At 45.2% G+C, this 19377-nt stretch overlaps 1 protein-coding gene across 2 annotated transcripts in view; it reads right to left on the reverse strand.

Annotated features, from left to right (window-relative positions):
- The window catches only part of EEF2KMT (eukaryotic elongation factor 2 lysine methyltransferase), a 238467-nt gene that overhangs the window by 154881 nt on the left and 64209 nt on the right, over positions 1 to 19377 (reverse strand). For both annotated transcript variants that reach the window (XM_085628276.1, XM_085628275.1), the window contains exon 3: positions 10678 to 10758. In XM_085628276.1, coding sequence (XP_085484402.1) covers positions 10678 to 10758 — 81 coding nt within the window. The remainder of the gene's footprint in view (positions 1 to 10677; positions 10759 to 19377) is intronic.

Genomic DNA, 19377 nt, shown 5'->3' on the forward strand with positions numbered 1-19377 from the left:
TTGCTTCACTGTATTTATTGGTCCACAGTATTTATTGATGCACAATATTTATTGGTTTACAGTATTTATTGCCTCAGAATATTTAATTGCCTGTATGTATTGCACTTATATTTATGCCTTCATTATTTATGATCACCCCTATTTATTGAATCATTAAGCCAGTATTTATTTGACCTGCACTATTTAAAGTTTGTATATTGTGATTGTTATTTATTTATCCAATCAGCAACTAAGAGAAAAAGAAGATAAAGAAAGATATTTTCATAATTTTTTACGGAGCCTGATTCCTGACCACTCGAGCCAAGCTACCACAGTGTGTCCGGAAGACCACCACCACCCTTTCAGAGTGGGAGTGTGGTTTTCCAACACCCATCTACACAAGTAGGATGCCGCTTTTGATTGTAAGAAGTGTGAGAACACCGAATAGTAAAAAATTTGTCATTATGAATTTAATTTCTCTCCATTTCTGGGTTGAAAATGTGCAAGAAAGAACACATTTTGAAAAACAACCCGTGATAATATGGATAACCTCAAATTCAAAGTTGTCCAAATAACCAATAATCCTAAACTCATTATATAGGGCACATTTGAAAAAGGAATAGATTTCTTTCATACCCATTTTTCATCCATTTGATTTTACCATAAAAATGTATACTTGGTTGGTATATATAACCAAAAACCAATAAACACTACATATATGCCTGGAACCACAAGAGTCTGATGTAAGTAATCGTACTTTACTTTTGTAGATGGCCCATCAGAGCAAAATATTACAGACAAATATATTGTAACATATTTACATTTTTTTACTTGCTCTAATTCGTTTTTCATTTCAATTATTAGGTTATATTGGGAAAACAATAAGCGATCTACACAAATTAACCTTTGCTTGGTTCTCAATTGTGTCTACTTTTCAAAAAATGTATAATTTCAAGGTTCACCTCTTTTCACCACAAACTTCAAGTAGGTAGAAACCACAAACATATGAAAAAATGACTACTACTAACAAAACTGCAAAAATAGTGATTTTTTTACAACTCTGCCTGTCCCTGGAATCTGGGAAGTGGGTGATTGTAACACAACAAACCTTTTGATGCTGCCATTCTTAGAAACACAAAGCTGCATTCTTTCTTGCACAGCACATGTTCCCCAAAAATCACCCAACATTTTGCTACTTTTTGGCTACTGTCTCAATTCCTTCCAGAAAATCCACAAACCTCCTCGTACCTCTAAAATCGCCAGAAATGTAGGAAAAAAAGGACAGAAACGGCTACCTTTTAGAAGTAGAAGTTATGAATCCATATGAGCACACAGTCCCAAAAATAAAAAAAGAAGTCGGTACTGGTGGGAAAGTCCCACCACTTAAGGGGTTAATAGCATAGAGGCTCAAGCGAGCCAAGAAAGAACGTAGAAGAGTAGCGAGATCAGAACGTGAATAACACTTACAAAAGAATATTATTCCTCTCAGTCCACATATCTGAAAAGTCCTTCCCAGGCCTACATTTGCTGTGGTATGAATAACTGCCTTAAATAAGAGGAACCAGGACCTTTTTTAAGCAGGTCCTGCACACATACTCCAAAGCAATAGTGACAAACACGAGGGGTGCGCAGTTCCTAAGGGTGGGGGGAGGGAGGTCTTTTCTAAAAAGTGCCCTCACACACCCCGAAGGATGTCATGCTTCATCATTGGGCCTGCTCCTCGTCGGCAGGCGCTGCAATGCCAGACGGGCACCCGCGAAGGGGCTCTTTGGCAGATATCTTTTTGGTGATGAAGCTGTAGGGTGAGTGCGGGTGTGTGGGCTAGGTAGTGCGGTGAGTGTGAAGGTTAAAAATAGGTCTAGGGCAGCCCAAACTAATGTCTTTATTCCCAAGGGGCACTAGCCTAACTAAAAAGTGTGAGCCCCAGCTGGATGCAATGATCCTATAGGGCTTGTGTGGTGCATAGGGTCGACATATTTCATGCCAATTTAGCCCCTAACGGGTCTGGCGGCACTTCATCAGGACCAAAAAAGGGTGATTAAAAAGTACTTTAGCACCTTCGCAAAACTGGTTCAGTGATTCCTAACTAGTAATCAGATGCAGTTGAGCACCCCGGGTCATTTGATGCCAAGGAGGAAGACCTAAGGGAGAAGGAGAGGGAGAAGTAAAAACAAGAAAACCAAGGTCTAGTTAAGATGTTGGTAAGAACACAATAGTTACGTTGTTAATGCCAGTCAGTACGATAGTGGCTATGCAGCACATCAGATTCTCATATTTGTACTTTCACACCCAGTGATAGGGGTGGTAGTGTGGCTTACAACCTTGACTGTAGCAGTACTCGCAGTGGCTAGGGTCGTGAGGAAGATTAGGGTAAACAATTTTACCATCAGACAATCATCCAATTTGACATAGCGACATGGGCGTAGTCATATGATCACATGGCGCACATCAAGGGTAACCATGACAAGTACACAGACACAGGCATTCATGCGGTACATGAATAGCGGTTAACAATGCCAGGTATTGCGACAGGTGATGCTAGACAGGCATTAGAACACCAGAGTTAAACGTCCATCTAAGTAAGAACTGTCCCACTGTGGGTATACTGGTAATCAAAGTATGGAGGGGCTCGTGAGGTCGAGACCGGACGATGTCATAGGGCATCCAGTATGCGAGTGGGAACACAACCCAAGAGATAAGGGCTTGTGCTAACGGGGATAGCAGAGCACGTCGTCGCTCTGATTTAGGAAAAAACTGTAAATGCATTTATCAATTAGTGAAGAGCGTATTTCTTACCAGGAGATCAGCGTGGTTTCTGCTCATGGAGAAAGGAATACTCACGGTGAGGTGGAGGAGATGTCTGTGTCGACTATAGGACGGCAAATACTATACTCCCCTCCTGGAGGATAAAGTTATAAAGCTAGAATTAGATGAAAATCTCCTGGATGAAAATGTGTCCACTGAAACACATTTAATCAGTCCAGTAAATTGCCCACCTTACAGAGGATCCTGTTAAGTATTTTTTTTAAAGCACACACTACTGGCATTGAGCCTGTTTGTCAGTGCACTTACTGTATACATTCAAGGCAATAACAGCAGCACTAGATTGTGAAATCTTTTGGTTGGGATCTGGGCCAGTAGACAGCTACTGGGCTGTGTCGCTGGTGGCTAGTGTAGTTTATCGCTGTATTGCATTAGAATTGTATGTATACATGTATATAGTGCTTCATTTCCATGACGAGGAACCGAAGCGCAATATCAGATGGGCAGCACTCTACTCTGGGTCTAGTATTTAGATGTCGTACATGTGGACCAGAGTTGTGCTCTTTTTCGTTTTTGACACTATTTTCACTTGTATTGGAGCAAAAAGGGACCATAAGATAGGGCACTTACACATTATAGACCAGCTTGTGGAGGATTAGGTCTGTGGGCACGGTGTAGCATATATGGGAAGTCATTAGGTGTGAAATACTGGAATGAGCATTACATGCCAAGTTAAAAAACATGCTCGGAGGAGTCCACCCATGGCAGCAGGGAGCAGCTCTCAGAAATGCACACTATACCGCCAGCCATCATATGTGCTCTCAGTAGTCCACCCGAGAGCGACAGGGAACAATATATAGGAATACGTTGTAATAAACAACCAGCCACAGTATATGCTTGTATAAGTCCACCCAGATCTGGGAGAGGAGCAGCCCTACAAATGGCCATTATACATCTATTCATAACATGTACTCCGAGGAATCCACCCTGAAGCAGCTCATCGCAAGCCCATAATAATGGGCAATACAACCAGCCAGTATATATTTGGAAGGGAACATACATGTGTGGCAAAGGAGCAACCAATAGAATGGGCGTAATGTAACTCGTGGTACGTGGTCTGAAGAGTTTACCCAGGAGGGGCTACAAGAACGGGCTATGCATGTCCAGTTGGTGTTTAAGGGCCGAGGTTCCATACTAATGTTCCAGGGACTAATACATAATTCATTTCCAGTCGGGTAACATAATTATTCCTTTGAGTAACTTGTATCTTCTGTTCGGACAAAACGCAGTAGGCACATTAGCTATGGACTTGAACAAAGAGCACCATGTCTCTGTGACCTGTAGAGTCACGAGTTCCCTCCTACTTGAAGGAAATGCCCTCTTTTACTGCCTGAAGCCCAGTCACCTTATGTGAGGCACTCAGAGACATAGAATTCTGTTTATCAGTAACGTCTTTAGGAACGTATCTTCACTTTCAAGTGATGTGATTAAATGGGGCGAATTAAAGTGCTAAAGCAAGACCTTCAGTTTAGCAAGTGGTTTGACTTTAGTAGTGTATGCCATAGGTACGGTAGCATGTGTGTAGCTTAATACGCCTTAGGAGGCACCGTAGCTCTTTCGACCCTGTAATGCATTATTGCTAGTGTCGTTTATTGTGTGGTATGTTTGGTGTGATCTGATGGGTTTGAAAGTGTGCTCCAATTTTATCATAGATATCTTGTAGAGATGTGAGTGAGACATAGGACCTTAGATTACATATATGTCCTCTTACTTTAGTCACCCGCACCTGATAGAACAGTTATTAGGAAACAGCCAGCTCTTTATTGCTTTCTGGGATTCACAAGAGTTGCCGATTATTTGTATTCATACAGGGAGGGTGTTCTAGAGCTTCGGTTTCTGTACAGAGAAAGACCTTCGGCCAGTAAAGGTTTTCAGAAATCCTGCAAGTAATGAAATTAAGTAATTTTCTCCAAGATTTCTCCACTGATGTAACAAGAATATTCCACGTGTATGGCTGCTGTCAAAGGCATTTAATGAGGGTGGTTGTGCGCTGAAGGTTTGGGCTACACAGCTCTCTCTGGAGCAGAATTCCTCTTATTTACCTACGACTGGTTCTGTCCTTTCATTGCACAACTACAGTAAGATTGAGGGCATGCATTCCAGTGGTTTAGATTAGTGTTACAAGAGGGGCTTAAGGGCTAAAATGATACGTTTTCAAATGTTTCCCAAATTGTAATTGGGGAATAATCTAGTGAAGACTGGCGGTAAAACAATCCATGCAGCTGCGGTGAGACAGCCAAAGGAGCAGCCTCCTAGTGTACTTCTCCTGGTACCAGGAGTTTTAAGCAGATGTGAAACAGTTGATCTTAGAGGCTGTACAGGAATAGGTTTCTGGAATAGGTCTGGTAGGCAAGTAGGGCCAGGCAATGAAAAGCCTGATGGCTAATGCATAAAGAGTTAAAAAGACAAAGCGAATGGAAAGCCAGTGCAGCTTTTTTAAGTGGTATGAAAGTGAGGCAATGTTTGTATGCCAAGTAGAAGACGTACTGTTGCATTTGGTTCAGTTGAAGACTATGGGTAAACTTTTAAGGCGGCTCAAAAAGAGTGAATAGAATCATGTGATCAGGCGTCACACCTAGCTATAGTTAAACACATTGTCTGTTTTGCAGCTCCTTTCCACCCCACCTACCTCGTAGCTTATATCTAATCTCTTAAAGATTTTAGTATCATAATTTTCTTTCACTTCCAACTCTAAGATCGCATTGTGTCCTTTCAACATGGGGAACATGGAAGGAAGGGTAAAAAAAAAGGAGCCGACAACTAGTTTCCATCCAACTCGTTGACAAACTAATTTTGAACATAGTAAAAAATGATAAGAGATTGAGAAGAAAATATTCGAAACAAATCAACACAGATAGTTTGAGAATGTTCTTCAGTGTGTGGTCCTGAAAAAATTATACTTACCATTAAATATGTTCCTTCAGGATACTTAACTAGTCAAGTCAAGAGCAGCTTTATTCGATCGCTGTATCATACAATCATAAAAGCACATAAAAACAATCTATTTGTTACACAGGATAGCAATAAAAGAGCGCAATATATAAATGATTATACAATTCAGAGTTAATAACAATATGCCCATACGTCTTTACAGCCTCAGTACTTAGATTACAATGCTTTTCTTGTAGCTAAATACTTTTTTTAGGAACATTCCTGTCCTCCACACTCTGTGTACATTATCAAGAAGCTGTAATACAATGAGGGCCGGGCGACATTGTCTAATCCCCAGAGATTTTAAGATTGGAATAATCCAAGCTTTTCTGTATTCACTATAGCATCTACAAAATAGGACTACATATATAGTGGATTGATCGGAGTGATTGTCACAAGGACACAATTGCAATTCTCGAGCCCAGTCATATATTTTTGGGAAGTTTACTTGTCTGTGGAAGATCCTGAATCTAGTCAATAAGAACTTATCATGGCCACCAGGTACAAATGTTAAATATGGTTGAATATTAAAAGTAGTTAAAATCAGATGGTTATACTGGACACTAAGCTTTATAATTTCAGCCAACATTCTTAAAATGTCCAGTAACAGACGACCCTCTTTTTTTAGGTCCTTTCTCGTTATGGTCTACATTGTAGTTGGGTCAGTAAAATATTCTATGTGACCTAAGTCACGCATAAAATTTCGGACATACCTTACCCAGGGGATCTTTAGAACCCCTTCCAATTTCAAACTGTCCATTAAAATATCCCTATTTAACTGTGTCTCTGTTTCTGTCCATATCCTGTGCCATAATAAAATAGGCTCCATTTTGATACGATCAGAAATGTATGGTAAGCCCAACTCGGCATAACACACTTAACTAGTCAATATTCTGCATATGATATTTTGGCATGATGATATTCCACCACTTGATATTATGACATGCATCTGGATGGTCACTGCCAATATGTCTACAAGGTGTTATCACTACTGTTCGTTGTATTTGATGTGGTCACTACTGCAACAATACTCAAAGCCTTTAGAAGCTTTGGACTATATTAACTGATCAGAAGTAGCTCTTTTTAAAGAAAAGGTTAGAGTTCCTCATCTAGTTTTGCCAAGAACAGGACCCCGCTCAATATTAGTTTCTGGGAATGGCAGAATCTTCCAAAGCATAAAGGCTGAACACTGGAGCTTCTAGCCACTGCACTTCTTCTCAGTAGACGGCATACGATATAAACCTGAATAGAAAAAGTGATTGACCTGAGAGGTCAATGCGATTATCCTCGATATGGGAACCTAGGCTTAATCTAGGAGATGTTGGAATCAAATGGGCCTTGACAAAACATCCATGATGAACTGCAGAAGTCTGTGTCTTGCTGGTTAAGAATTCTGTTTAGTTGCTAATGAACTTGAGGCAAAGAAGTGAGTATTACAGTTGTGGATGTCCCTTCTGCTCTCACTCCTTGGGCACATAGCTCTTCTTGAGACAGTTACCTCACCTAGGACATTATACACTCTCCAAAACTTTCTGTTCCCTATATCTCGTGCATACCTGAATACCCTGAAATCATTATTGCGATCCTGTCTTTGGAACAAAGGCCACACTAGGGTCTCTTACATAAATTATCGGTTCGATGGAGACTTAGCAATGATAGATCCAGAAGAATATTATTTGGCCACACAACTGCTTGCGGTGAATGGCTGGATTTGTTCTTTGGTGGTGGGTGGAGACGTGGATCTGGTTTATGCTTCTAACTTGTGGGTGTTTGGTGACTGCTCCTCGTTACATTATCTATATGGCGCCAGGTTGCCATCAAGAGCTACCTCGGCCACGCAAGACATATTGGCGGCAAGGAAGGCCGCTAACAGGAGAATTGGCTGACAAGGTAAACTGACGGCACAAACTCCACTGTAGTGAGGTACGGCACTATTTGAGGTTTCAAGTTTGAAGGGGTTCACAGGATGGAACTTATTATGTATTGCAACAATAAGTGACATGGTGGTGGGGCCAACACTGAAAACATTTGAGATTAAGGAAGAGTTTGGCCTTTTGCATACATAACTTTATAAATATCTTCAGATGCGTTTGGGCCCTATTCGCCAGATCAAGAAATAATAACTGAATACAGCCCTTTAGAGGCAAAATTAACAATGTACGCACTCACAGTAGTTCTGCCTCTATAAAATGTTGATAATTAACGCCTGATAGAATGTTTATATTGCCGGACAAGTGGGAGGAAGACATTGGACTGCTGGAAGAGGAGCGGATGCTTGCTCTTATGGCCCCAAAGGAGGCTGCAATCACAAATAGGCTGCAACGTATACAGTTCAAATATCTGCATAGAATCTACCTAATCCCAGCATAACTGTGGCGCTTCCACAGGGGCCCTGGGCCTGAAGGCTTAAGGTGTGGAGCAGAAGTAGGCAATTGTATACACACTGTAGAGTTGTGCCTAAGATTAAGACCTTTCTGGGGTGGAATATTCCAGGTATTCACAGCTATATTCCAGAGAATGCTACAATTTCCCTCCAAAGTTGTGATCTGAATATACTAGAAGACGAGGGTTTCACAACTGCTGAAAAATACTGCTGAGCTAGAGGGACAATGGGGAAATGCGACATAGCCCAGAACTGGAAGAATGAGGCCTCTCCAAGCTTAATGAAGAGGAGACGTGCAATGGACAGATGTAAACTGCCTGAAGTGCACATACACGAGGCTGGGGATTGTCCCCAGAAGCATGGTAGAATACGTGGTTGCTGGGAAAGTCACATTGATGATGTATCAAAAAATAAGTAGAAATGATGCGTAATAGCTCCGATTCTGGTTCCATCGGAGATGAGTGGGGATCAATATGATTTGGGAACATGCACGGACTATGTACAATAATATGTATTATGTGCACTATCTATGTGGTTGCTACTATAAGGCGTATGTTGCATCATGTGCTCTCAGCGCTTTCTTTTTTTTCTCAGGCCCTGTGTTACGGTTTCTGTAAAAATTGTAAAATATAATAGAAAATGTTTGTTTTAAAGGGAGACGGATATGAGTATCTGAATAGTTTTCTTCAATAAGTACACAGTTTTCCAGAGATCTACCCTACTTTTCAACATTTACAAAAGGCCCTCAGACACACCTCAAAGGGCAATACTGCCAAAAAACCAGCAATTCACTTCCCGGGAGAAAACTGCCCAACAAACGAGGGTAACATTACAACATTCATGAACCATAAATTTAACTGGATGAAGGATAGCTTCATGTGCAGAAACAAAACCAAGACTGAGGCCATGATACTAGACACAATATATCCGGATCAATTAACATCCATCTTGGGTTTTCCCTCTTCTACTACAGTGAGTAAAGAATATGGTAATCCCTTTTAATGGCAAGGCCTCCTTCAGCCCCTAAGCCATTGTGAAGCCCAAGAGCATTGATTTACAGCTTTACCTCTATTGGAATCTTCTCCCGCTCCTCTACGAGGACCACTGGATTGAGTTGACAAGAACCATGGTTATGATATGACTATATTCTTGTAACATCTTCTGCTTCAGGATCACAAAGAAACTGTAATAGGCTGCAAAGGTGCCAAAATCAAGCTGCAAGAATGTTCATTTTAAAATGCAAAGGAGAGACTGCATATAACCTACCAGAAGGTGCTGCCTAGCCCCTGTTACACAGTAGGACATTCATGGTTCCTCGTACAGTGCAAAAAGCCTAAAAGGGCAATGGCCCTGTATACCTACAGAAATTAGGAAGCAGGAAACTTAAACACAAAGAGTCTTTGCAAATGGCTATAACACTGAGGAAACAGTAAATCCAAGTGTGAGAATAGATCTAAAATTACAAGCAATTCGGGAAGGATTTGAAAACAGAATGCTTCCAGCTTGTCTACAATTTAACTCAACCCTCACGGGGGTTGCGATGAATAATAACAGATTGGTACCTCTGCCTTTCCCTACACCAAATGTACTTTTGATTGGTCCAAACTTTATGCCCTGAACAAATTTCGGTAGGACTTTGGTGATATTATTTTTTGCCAAAATGCAAATGGTGACTTCTATAAAAATGCTAAGATTTTAAAAGCCCTGCTCTTTGACTGTTCTGTGGAGGTGGAGCCCTTATCCCAGACGCTGAAGCTGACTGCACAGCCAGGAGGAAAATCAACTGCTGGAGACTGGTATTAAACTGGCTTGTACACATCCCGGTTTCATTTTTCAGATGTTCTCCTGGCTCTCTGTGGCACTAGTTTTCCTTCAGACTCATTCTCTTGCTCCTCCCTCCCCTCGTGACTCCCATTCTCCTTCTCCTGCCTTCACCCAAACAGCACCAAATTTCCTTTGATCCTACCTACTTCCGGTACCTTCTTCACACTTCATTTTGTTACCCTTATGAAATAAATGATGCTGGAGAGGCCTGTTAGTGTAGACCCCATCCTCCCTCTTGCCTGTAGATGGCAGTAGTACGGAAGGGAATATTGTAACAGCACCATGTAGTTCACACTGAGGCTTTAAAGCTGGGAAATGAGGTGAGAGAGTGGTGCCTGCAGGAGTGCAACTTGTATATTAAATTCTCCACTATCCCAGGCACCATTCTTTCCAGCTCTCCATTGCTGACAGGCAAAGGCCTGCTTTGCTGGTTCTGTATATAGGCATGCTTTTTGCGGCAGGCAAATTATATGACTTGTAAGAAAAACACAATTTTTGCTTTTTTTGGACAAGTTTTTTGTTTTGGGGTCTGCAAAATTTGGCAAACATGTCTGCGTTTTCCTGGGTGCATTTCTGAAATAAATGCAAGGACCCCAGAAGAACATCCTAAAACTCCTTAATGAATGATAAATACATTTTAAAAAGAACATTAATAGTTTAAAACATTGTGTATTTTGTGAACATAAAGGTTTTCCTCGAATTACTGTTGAGTCTTGCTTCTGTATAGTTTTACAAACCTTTTTAATGAGCTCTGACAGGAATAGTCGCCTGTATTTCACGGAGGGTGGGTGTCTGACGCAGAGAGGGTCAAGAACTGTCTACAACAAGAACACACAAATATGTTACAACAATATCATAATTTCAGAAGATGCTGGCAAAAAATGTACATTTTTAATATATAGGAAATGTTTTTATGGTGTGAGCAAAACTAATGAGTCACTGAGTTACATTACAACGTAGATGAGGCCTCAGTAAATGGTATAGAGGGGTGTCAAGTAGTGCTTAATTTGAGCAGGTGCTTTAGGGTGCTCGGCACCGGCACCTAATCCTCAGCACCGGTGCTTATAGCACCAGTTAAGGACACACTCTTTTGGAAGGCAGGTGATTTTCCACAGAATCACAGGATGTTGAGCCACGCAGAGACTCGGACCCGGTTCCCTAGCTCCAAAATCAGCAGCTGTAGCCATTAAGCCAAGTCCTCTCCAGAAAAATGTATGCCTGGGCTCTCGTCAGGAGGCAGTTTTCCCCAGCACATTACCTCCTCGTCCAGTCTTCCTCGCCACAGTAATACATATGAGCCTCCGGCTCCACACAGAACTCCAAGTAAAATAAAAGAGCAGCGCTCTAGTCTCCCCTCCCTCCTCCAATATGGCCCCCAGTGGCTTCAGCCAATCCCATAAAAGGATACAAACCAACCAGCTCGATCTGTTCTTTTTTTCTGCACTTCTCCGAGTGCTGTGTTCCCTGATGGTCAGGTGAGTGGGGCTGGGGTCCTGCTTGAGCAGCCCCGTTTTGCCCTAGGGTATCAAGTTTGGGGGAAGTAGTTGATTTATTTTGTAGTTGCCTGTGTTTAATTCATATTGTTTTGCTTCATTTGTTTTTTTTCCCCCTTCTTCTGCCTTTACGCCTCTGGTCCTGCTTAAGCGGACTTCCGTGGCGTTTGTTTCCGAGTCGCTTCTGGACTAGTTTTTGGAGTCCTGCTGTGTTGGGACTTCCTGCTTGTTTGCGGGTGTTTATTTCATTCCCGACCGCGCGTCCTGCTGAGCGGACGTAGCGCGGCCGGGTGCGTTTGCTCTGGGGGCCGGAGGCTCCCGTTCGCATTCTAACCTGCTGATACTGCCGAATGTGCTTCATGTGGGGGCCGGAGGCTGCTGATTGCGTTCCTTTCTGCTGCAATTCTGAGACATGCGGCTGACTGAGACCTCACGCGACGGTCTATTGCTGTCTATACGCATGCGCTCGATTCTCTTCCGGCATTTATGTTGTTTTGAGGCGTGCCTGGACTGGCTTGTATGGTTGCATAGCAACCCCGGGGCCTTTTTATGCCGGGCGTGTTGTCTTAGTTGCCTGTGTTTAATTCAATCGTCCACTTGTGTTTCACTATGATGGAGAGTGGTTCTAAGGATGTTAATGCTCCTGATCCCTTGGTGGTGGCTTCTGGTTCTGGTATACAGATCCCCTCTATGGACGTGTTGCAGCAGATGATCAATTCTGCTGTGGCTGCTGCAATGCAGGGTCAGGTGCCTGTTCCTCCTGTGAAGAGGGCTAAGGTTGATGGCGCTACTGCGGCTGATTCTGAGACTGAGGAAGAGGTTGATGTCAGGGGTCGCTTTGTGCAGGGTGCCGACCTGAAGGAGGTGCTGGGTCACATTCGCGAGAACTTGGTATTTCCTGCTTTTGTTGTTCCTCTGAAGGACGATCTCTTTGCACAATATCAACGTCCTGAACCTGATTCTTTGCCCATCCACTCTTCGGTCTTGAAAGTCTTGGAGAATGAATGGAAGGATGTGGATAAGGGTTCCTTTCCACGATTTTTGAGTAAGAGGTACCCGCTGCAGGATTTTGCTGTGAAATTCCCTTCCTCGGTGAAGGTTGACTCCTTATTGGCCAGCATGTCGTCTCATGGGACTGTGGCTTCGGAGGATTCTTCTCCTGCTGATCCGGTTGACCGTAAAGTAGATGGTGCGGTGAAGCACGCTTTTGCGGCTGCAAATTTTTCTATCAGGGCCACTGCCTATTCGTCTTACGCTATCCAATCCTTGCTTAAGGATTTTCAGTCTCTGTCGGAGTTGTTGGACCAGGGAGAGGATGTTTCTTCTACCCTGGCTATGATGGAACAACAGGTTTGGATGCTTTCAGATATCTCCTTTGACTCTTTGGGAGCGGCGGCTTCTGCGGCTTCTGCGGCTGGGTCTTCGGTGGCTGCGAGGCGCCAGTTGTGGCTTCGTTCATGGAAGGCTGATGCTGCGCAGAAAAATCTCCTGATGAAGATCCCCTTTTCTGGGTTTAAACTTTTTGGGTCACCTCTGGATGACATGGTGAACAGACGGCGTAGGACCGTAAACTCCTGGCTCCTGAGAGGGCGAGTCACTTCCGTTCCTCTGGTTCTCAGCGGGCTTTTGGTCCTTCTAGGAGGGGTCGGGCTGGTCAGCCCTTTCGTGGCAGGGTGCGTGGCCGGGGTGCTCCTTCCTTTGGTAAATCCCGGTTCTCCGGTTCATCTTCCTCCTCAACTCCTGCACCAAAGTCATGACTGGTTCGCTCCTGGTTTGGGTCCGGTTGGGGGTCGCCTCAGTTTCTTCCTGGATTCTTGGAGAATGAATGTGTCGGACCAATGGGTGCTACAGGTGGTTTCAGAGGGCTTGCGTATTGGATTTATCCGGACTCCCCCAGACTGTTTCCGGGCCACTCCTTGTCCCAGAGACCCTGTAAGGAGATTGGCGCTTTTGGAAGGCATCGAATCCCTGTTGGTCAAACATGCGGTGATTCCTGTTCCCGTCGATCAATTGGGGTTGGGTGTGTATTCCATCCTATTCCTGGTGTCAAAGCGCACTGGAGATCTTCGACCAGTGATGGACCTGAAGTGGTTGAATGCTTACATCCCTCACCAGAAGTTCAAACTGGTTTCCCTTCAGTTGATCCTTCCTCTGATATCTCAGGGCGACTTCCTTGCATCAATAGACTTAAGAGATGCTTATCTGCATTTCCCTGTTCATCCGGACTCTGAGATTTCTTCGGTTTTGCATGCTGGGTCGTCATTACCAATTCCAGGTACTACCCTTTGGGCTCTGCTCTGCTCCCAGGGTCTTTACTAAGGTTCTGGCTCCTCTTATTGGACATTTGCATGGGGAGGGCATTAGTGTTTTTCCTTATCTGGACGACATTTTAATTTCTGCTTCTTCTCTTCCTAAGGCGGAGTTGCATGTCCAGAGAGTGTGCCATGACCTGGAGCATCATGGGTTCCTAGTGAATGTACCGAAGTCCTCCCTGGTTCCTGCACAGGAATTGACTTTCATTGGGGCTCTGTTCAGGACTCAGTTGGGGATGGTGTTCCTGCCCCCTCCCAGGATTCTGTCCCTGGTGTCTGCAGTTCGTGCCCTGTTGTTGGGGCATTCTCATCCTGTGAGCCTATGGTTGAGGGTTCAGGGTCTAATGTCGGCGTCGTTGAAGACGGTGCCGTGGGCTCGCCTCCACATGTACCCGGTGGTGTGCCACGTTTTGTCGCATTGGGACCCCTGTTCCCTAGATATGAGTGTTTTGGTTCCTATGTCGGAGGATGTTCGGGTGGTCCTGAGTTGGTGTTTGGTCGAAGGTCATCTGTCCAGAGGCCGCCCCTTTCTGATTGTTCCCACCCGCGTGGTCACTACCGTTGCCAGCCTGCTGGGGTAGGGTGCTACTCTGGGGGATTCGACGACTCAGGGGGTTTGCCCTCAGTCGGTGTTGTCATGTTCCTCCAACTACAAGGAGCTGAAGGCCGTCCTTCTGGGTCTGTTGGATTTCTCGGATCTTGTTCGGGGTCACCATGTACAGATCCAAACGGACAATCAGGTTGTGATGTCTTATGTGAACCATCAAGGGGGGTGCAAGGTTCGATCCCTCAGTTGCCTCAGCCGTCGGATATGTTGTTGGGCGGAGGTTCATCTGGAGTCCCGATCTGCCATTTACCTACCTGTCGCTGAGAACACTGTTGCGGATTGTCTGAGCCGGGTGTTTGCTTCCATGGGGTCTTTGTCCCTGACGCATGTGATGTTCAGGAGGTTGCGGAGGATGTTTGGATATCCGATTGTCGACCTTTTTGCTTCCCAGGAAAATTTCAAGATCCGTTGCTTTTGCACGATTATGCCTTGCCGGGATGCCTGGAGGGTGGATGCCCTGTCGTTCCCTTGGCTGACGGGTCTGTTGTATGCCTTTCCCCCTGTTCCCCTGATTCCGGCGGTCTTGCAGAAGATCAAGAGGGAGGGATCCTTAGTGCTTCTAATTGCTCCGGGTTGGATGCGTCGCCCTTGGTATCCCCTGCTGTTGGAATTGGCTGTGTCTCCAGGGTGGGCCTTGCCATTCATTCCTTATCCTCTGATGGGTCCTCTTCTTCCTCTGCCTCTGTTCCGTTCCTTGGGTCTGCGGGCCTGGCTCTTGAGAGGGATTAGTTGATGCAGAATGGTTGTTCGGTGGCTGTGGCTGAGGTCATTCAGCAATCCCGGAGGCCTTCTACTCTTAAATCCTACGCGAAGCACTGGGATAATTTTGTTTCTTGGTGTGTGAGTCACGACCTGTCGGTGGCTTCTTTGGACCCGGCTCGCATTCTGGATTTTTTAAATGATGGTTTTGTGTTGGGCTTGGCCATTTCGACTCTTCGGGCTCAGTGGGCTGCGATTCGGGCTTTCCATGTCCTCCCTTTGGTTTCTGTTTCGCCATTGGTTGCTAGACTTTTTAAGTCCCTCTCTTTAAAACGACCCCGTCCTATCATGTGTCCTCCTCCTTGGGACCTGCCTTTGGTTTTGCGTTCCTTGCAGTTGGCTCCCTTCGAACCATTGGAGTCGGTAGCCTTGAAGTTTTTGACACTCAAGGTGGTGTTTCTTGTGGCGATTGCTTCTGCCAGACGTATGGGTGAGTTGGGTGCCTTCCTTCGTTCTGCCCCATTCTTGTTGGTTTTGTCGGACCGTGTGGTATTGCGTCCTCATCCTACATTTATTCCTAAGGTGGATTCTTATTTTTACAGGTCTGCTGAAGTAATTCTTCCGATTCTTTGTCCTGATCCTTCCTCGGACGAGGAATCCCTGTTGCACCTCTTGGATGTTCGTCGTGCCTTATTGATCTATTTATCACGCACGTCTTCCTTTTGCAAAGTGGACAACTTATTTGTCAATTATGGTTTATCACGTCAGGGCCTGAAACCCTCCCTCTCGACGATCAGTCGCTGGATTAAGGAGGCCATTTTGTTGGCGTATGATTCTGTTTCTGAGGTTCCCTCCCTTCCTGTTCAGGGGCGTTCCACCCGATCTGTTGCTGTGTCTTGGGCCTCCTTCAAAGGGGTGTCCATGGAGGATGTTTGCAGGGCTGCTACTTGGTCTTCCCCTCATACATTCATGTCCCATTACCGCCTCCAGATTGGGGGTGGGGGTTCTGTTTCGTTTGCATCTTCTGTTCTGACTGCGGGGGTGACTTGAGAGGTTCTCTTTTGATTGCTGTACCTCTGTGTATTAAATTATGTTTTTCACTGCACTATTGGTGTGGTCTATTTCCTTACATGAAGCTGATTGCTTTGGTATCGGCTCATATGTATTACTGTGGCGAGGAGGACTGGACGAGGAGGTAATGCCCCGGTTACTTACCGGTAATCTTCATTACTCCGAGTCCTAGTCTTCCTCGCCACAGTATAGTTTCCCTTCCCTCCCGGCCCTGGTGGTGGCTTCATGTCTGCGGCTTTGATTATCAGATCGAGCTGGTTGGTTTGTATCCTTTTATGGGATTGGCTGAAGCCACTGGGGGCCATATTGGAGGAGGGAGGGGAGACTAGAGCGCTGCTCTTTTATTTTACTTGGAGTTCTGTGTGGAGCCGGAGGCTCATATGTATTACTGTGGCGAGGAAGACTAGGACTCGGAGTAATGAAGATTACCGGTAAGTAACCGGGGCATTTCCCCTGCTAGCGCTGCCTCCTGAGGAGAGCACCGGCACTTTTTATTTTACATATTAACCACTGTCAAGTAGCAGAGACTATTATATACTTCAGACGGCGTATCACAAAAAAGGCAATAGTAAATTTCTCATCTTATTCTTTGATCCCTCTGTAATTTATATTCCCCAGCCCCGTCCGGTTTTTCCTTGGTTCACCATAGATTTAAAACTCAGTATATTGAGCAAAATACGCTCAAATGTCATACTGTGTAGTTACTCTCAAGCAATCGGATTTCTTAGTTCACTTCTTTTTATGCCATTTTCAAAGAAAATTATTTCATGTAGTGATAGGTTTGATAGTTACATGTCAATATTATTATTAGGGGCTCTCTGGGCTTTTTGGGCAATAGTGCAGTCAAGAGGACTGCAAGTTAGGAAATTGGGCTATTCAGATAGGAGATGCGAGGCACTGTACTTAAGAACGGGTCAGTTGTACTACTAGCCACCATTTTGTAATAGGTGCACTGATTATTAGTGAAGGTAGGGTCAGATTTTTGTAAGGTTAGCGAGTTTTGTAGCGGTGTGGTGAGGTTGTGTAGGTGCCGTGGGGTTGTTATGGAGGACCCAAGGATCGTGGAAACCTTCCACATGCTACAGGAAACATGCCACGCGGACATGCTGGTACACAGTGCGGAGGAGGGTGCAGAGCTCAGAGGCGGAGTGAGACCCAAGTGCAGGGACTCAGAGGGCGTGGTGGCAGAGGTTCTCACATGCTAATGGCCGTGCCCAAAACTAAAAAAGTCTAGCGAGTATTGGCAGGAAGGGGCTGCGGACCGCAAAGGCCAGGCAGACCCCGGGGTGACAGCTAAAAGGCACGAGCTGGGAGGATGGGGCACAACAGAACGACGTTGCCGATGGGGAAGAAGAGTGCGGGGGCATTTTATGATGCTAGAGTGGCACATAATTCTGGGCTGCATCCAGTGGGGTATAAGGCGACTTTATAGGTGGGGGGACAGGGGAGGGGGGTGAGTACTTTCAGCAACTGATGCTCTAGAAGCAACTACTTTGCATTCAGTACCCTGCAGGGTAAAGGGTGAAGGTAGGGGAGGGAGCAAGTAGGATGGGCAATATCTGCATACATTGTGCTAAGGTGTGGCTCGGAAGAAGGCAGCCTAGCACCCAGGGCCCAGCGGAGGAGCAGTTCTGCCAATCATACTGGGGTTCTGCCTCGTGGTGGTTCAAGCCATGCTTGAGTGGAGCGATGGGGAGGACGGTAAACGGGGGGGGGGTGACCAGAGGCAAAGGAACAGGGCAAGATAGAGGGGCTTTTTGGACTGAGGGAGGCACCTCAGGAGCACTTGAAGGTGTATTTTTTCACAGAGAATGGGGGATAGTGGACTAACAGCAGTGGGGGGCTAGACGCAATGGGGCAGTGGGGCCAGGGGAAATCAAAAGAGGTAAAACATGTGGGTTGATGAGATGGACAGGGTGGGTAGTACAGTGGGAGGGGGCAGGGAGACTTGTTCACAGGGGAGATGGACATGATTGGGTGAGGAGCGAGATAGCATAGGCAAAGAGAGAGCATTACTCACTACAGCATCTGGACTCGGGAGAGTCTTGTGTGGCTCACCCACCCTGAGAGAAAGAGAGGGTACGGTCACAGGTAGCCAACCTAAGGGATGCGTTGGACATAAGAGCATCAGCCTGGGGAAGGTCTAGTGGGGCCTCAGCAGGATCAGGACAAGGGAAAGTCTAGTGTGGCCACCAGGCACAGAAGGAGCAGCAAATGTCACATGATTGATGGGACAAGAGATTTTACGACGAAATGCCATGGCACACCTGTTTGCAAATGAAGAGGGGTGGCAGAGGTGAAGGAGTTGGTGCTTGATTATGAGGAGGATGATGTGGAAGAGGAGTAGCTTGTTGATGTTGATGAGGAGAGGAAGTATATGGGTGGCACGAGTAGCAGCAAGGCAACTGAGGTGGGGAGTCAGAGTGAATAGGTGTTCATAAGTGTTTTGCAGGATGGAGCACGGGGGAAGATGTCAATGGTGACACAATCAGGGTAGCAGACAAGAGGCAGCTGGTGGGACATCAAGCTTCAGGGTGGGCCCTGAAACCAGGTAAGCAGATGCCAAAGAAGGTGCAAGCAGTGATGGCTTCAAAGGTAGTTGGGAAAGGCAACTGAGGTCCAACTTACAGTTGCAGAAGGGGAATTATGTAACAAACAAAGGGGGGGGGGGGTGCCAAAGCAAGCAGAAGCTAAAGGAGAGGTCAGTGCAGATATGGAAAAGGTAAAGACGGAACAGGTGTGGGGGGTTCAGGAGTGACGAAAGCCAGCAAAGGACACAAAGATGTGGAGACGCTGGCAGACAAGAGCAACGAAGAACAGTGGAATTAAGATATGGACTAAAAAGACAGCAAGGAGCTTAAGGTTAAAGAAGCTGTACTATATGGGCATAACAAACCCATTGGGGACCCGCTTAATGGGACTCACTAAAGAACTGATATGGTAAGGAGTATATCAAGGTTTTTAAGTTTTTGCACAGGAAAATAAGAGCTTAGGAGGGGTCAAATGAAGAAGAGTATGAGTTGGCAAATAGGCCTAGAGTCCCAGTACCATTGAAAACTGGACTGAATAGTTTTTGGTATATGTCAGTGTGTATTGTGAACAAATTGCTGAGCACTGTGTGGCTTTATTTACATACATTGACGTTGTAAGGAAAGCTTGCATAACATTTGGTGGCTATTTATGGGTTCAGTATAATGAGGAATTCAGCCTTAGTCACAAAAAACGACCTCCTTTGGGTATATATACTTCACCAAC

Source organism: Triturus cristatus, chromosome 10 (assembly GCF_964204655.1).
Source record: "Triturus cristatus chromosome 10, aTriCri1.1, whole genome shotgun sequence".
In the NCBI taxonomy this organism is placed as follows: domain Eukaryota; kingdom Metazoa; phylum Chordata; class Amphibia; order Caudata; family Salamandridae; genus Triturus; species Triturus cristatus.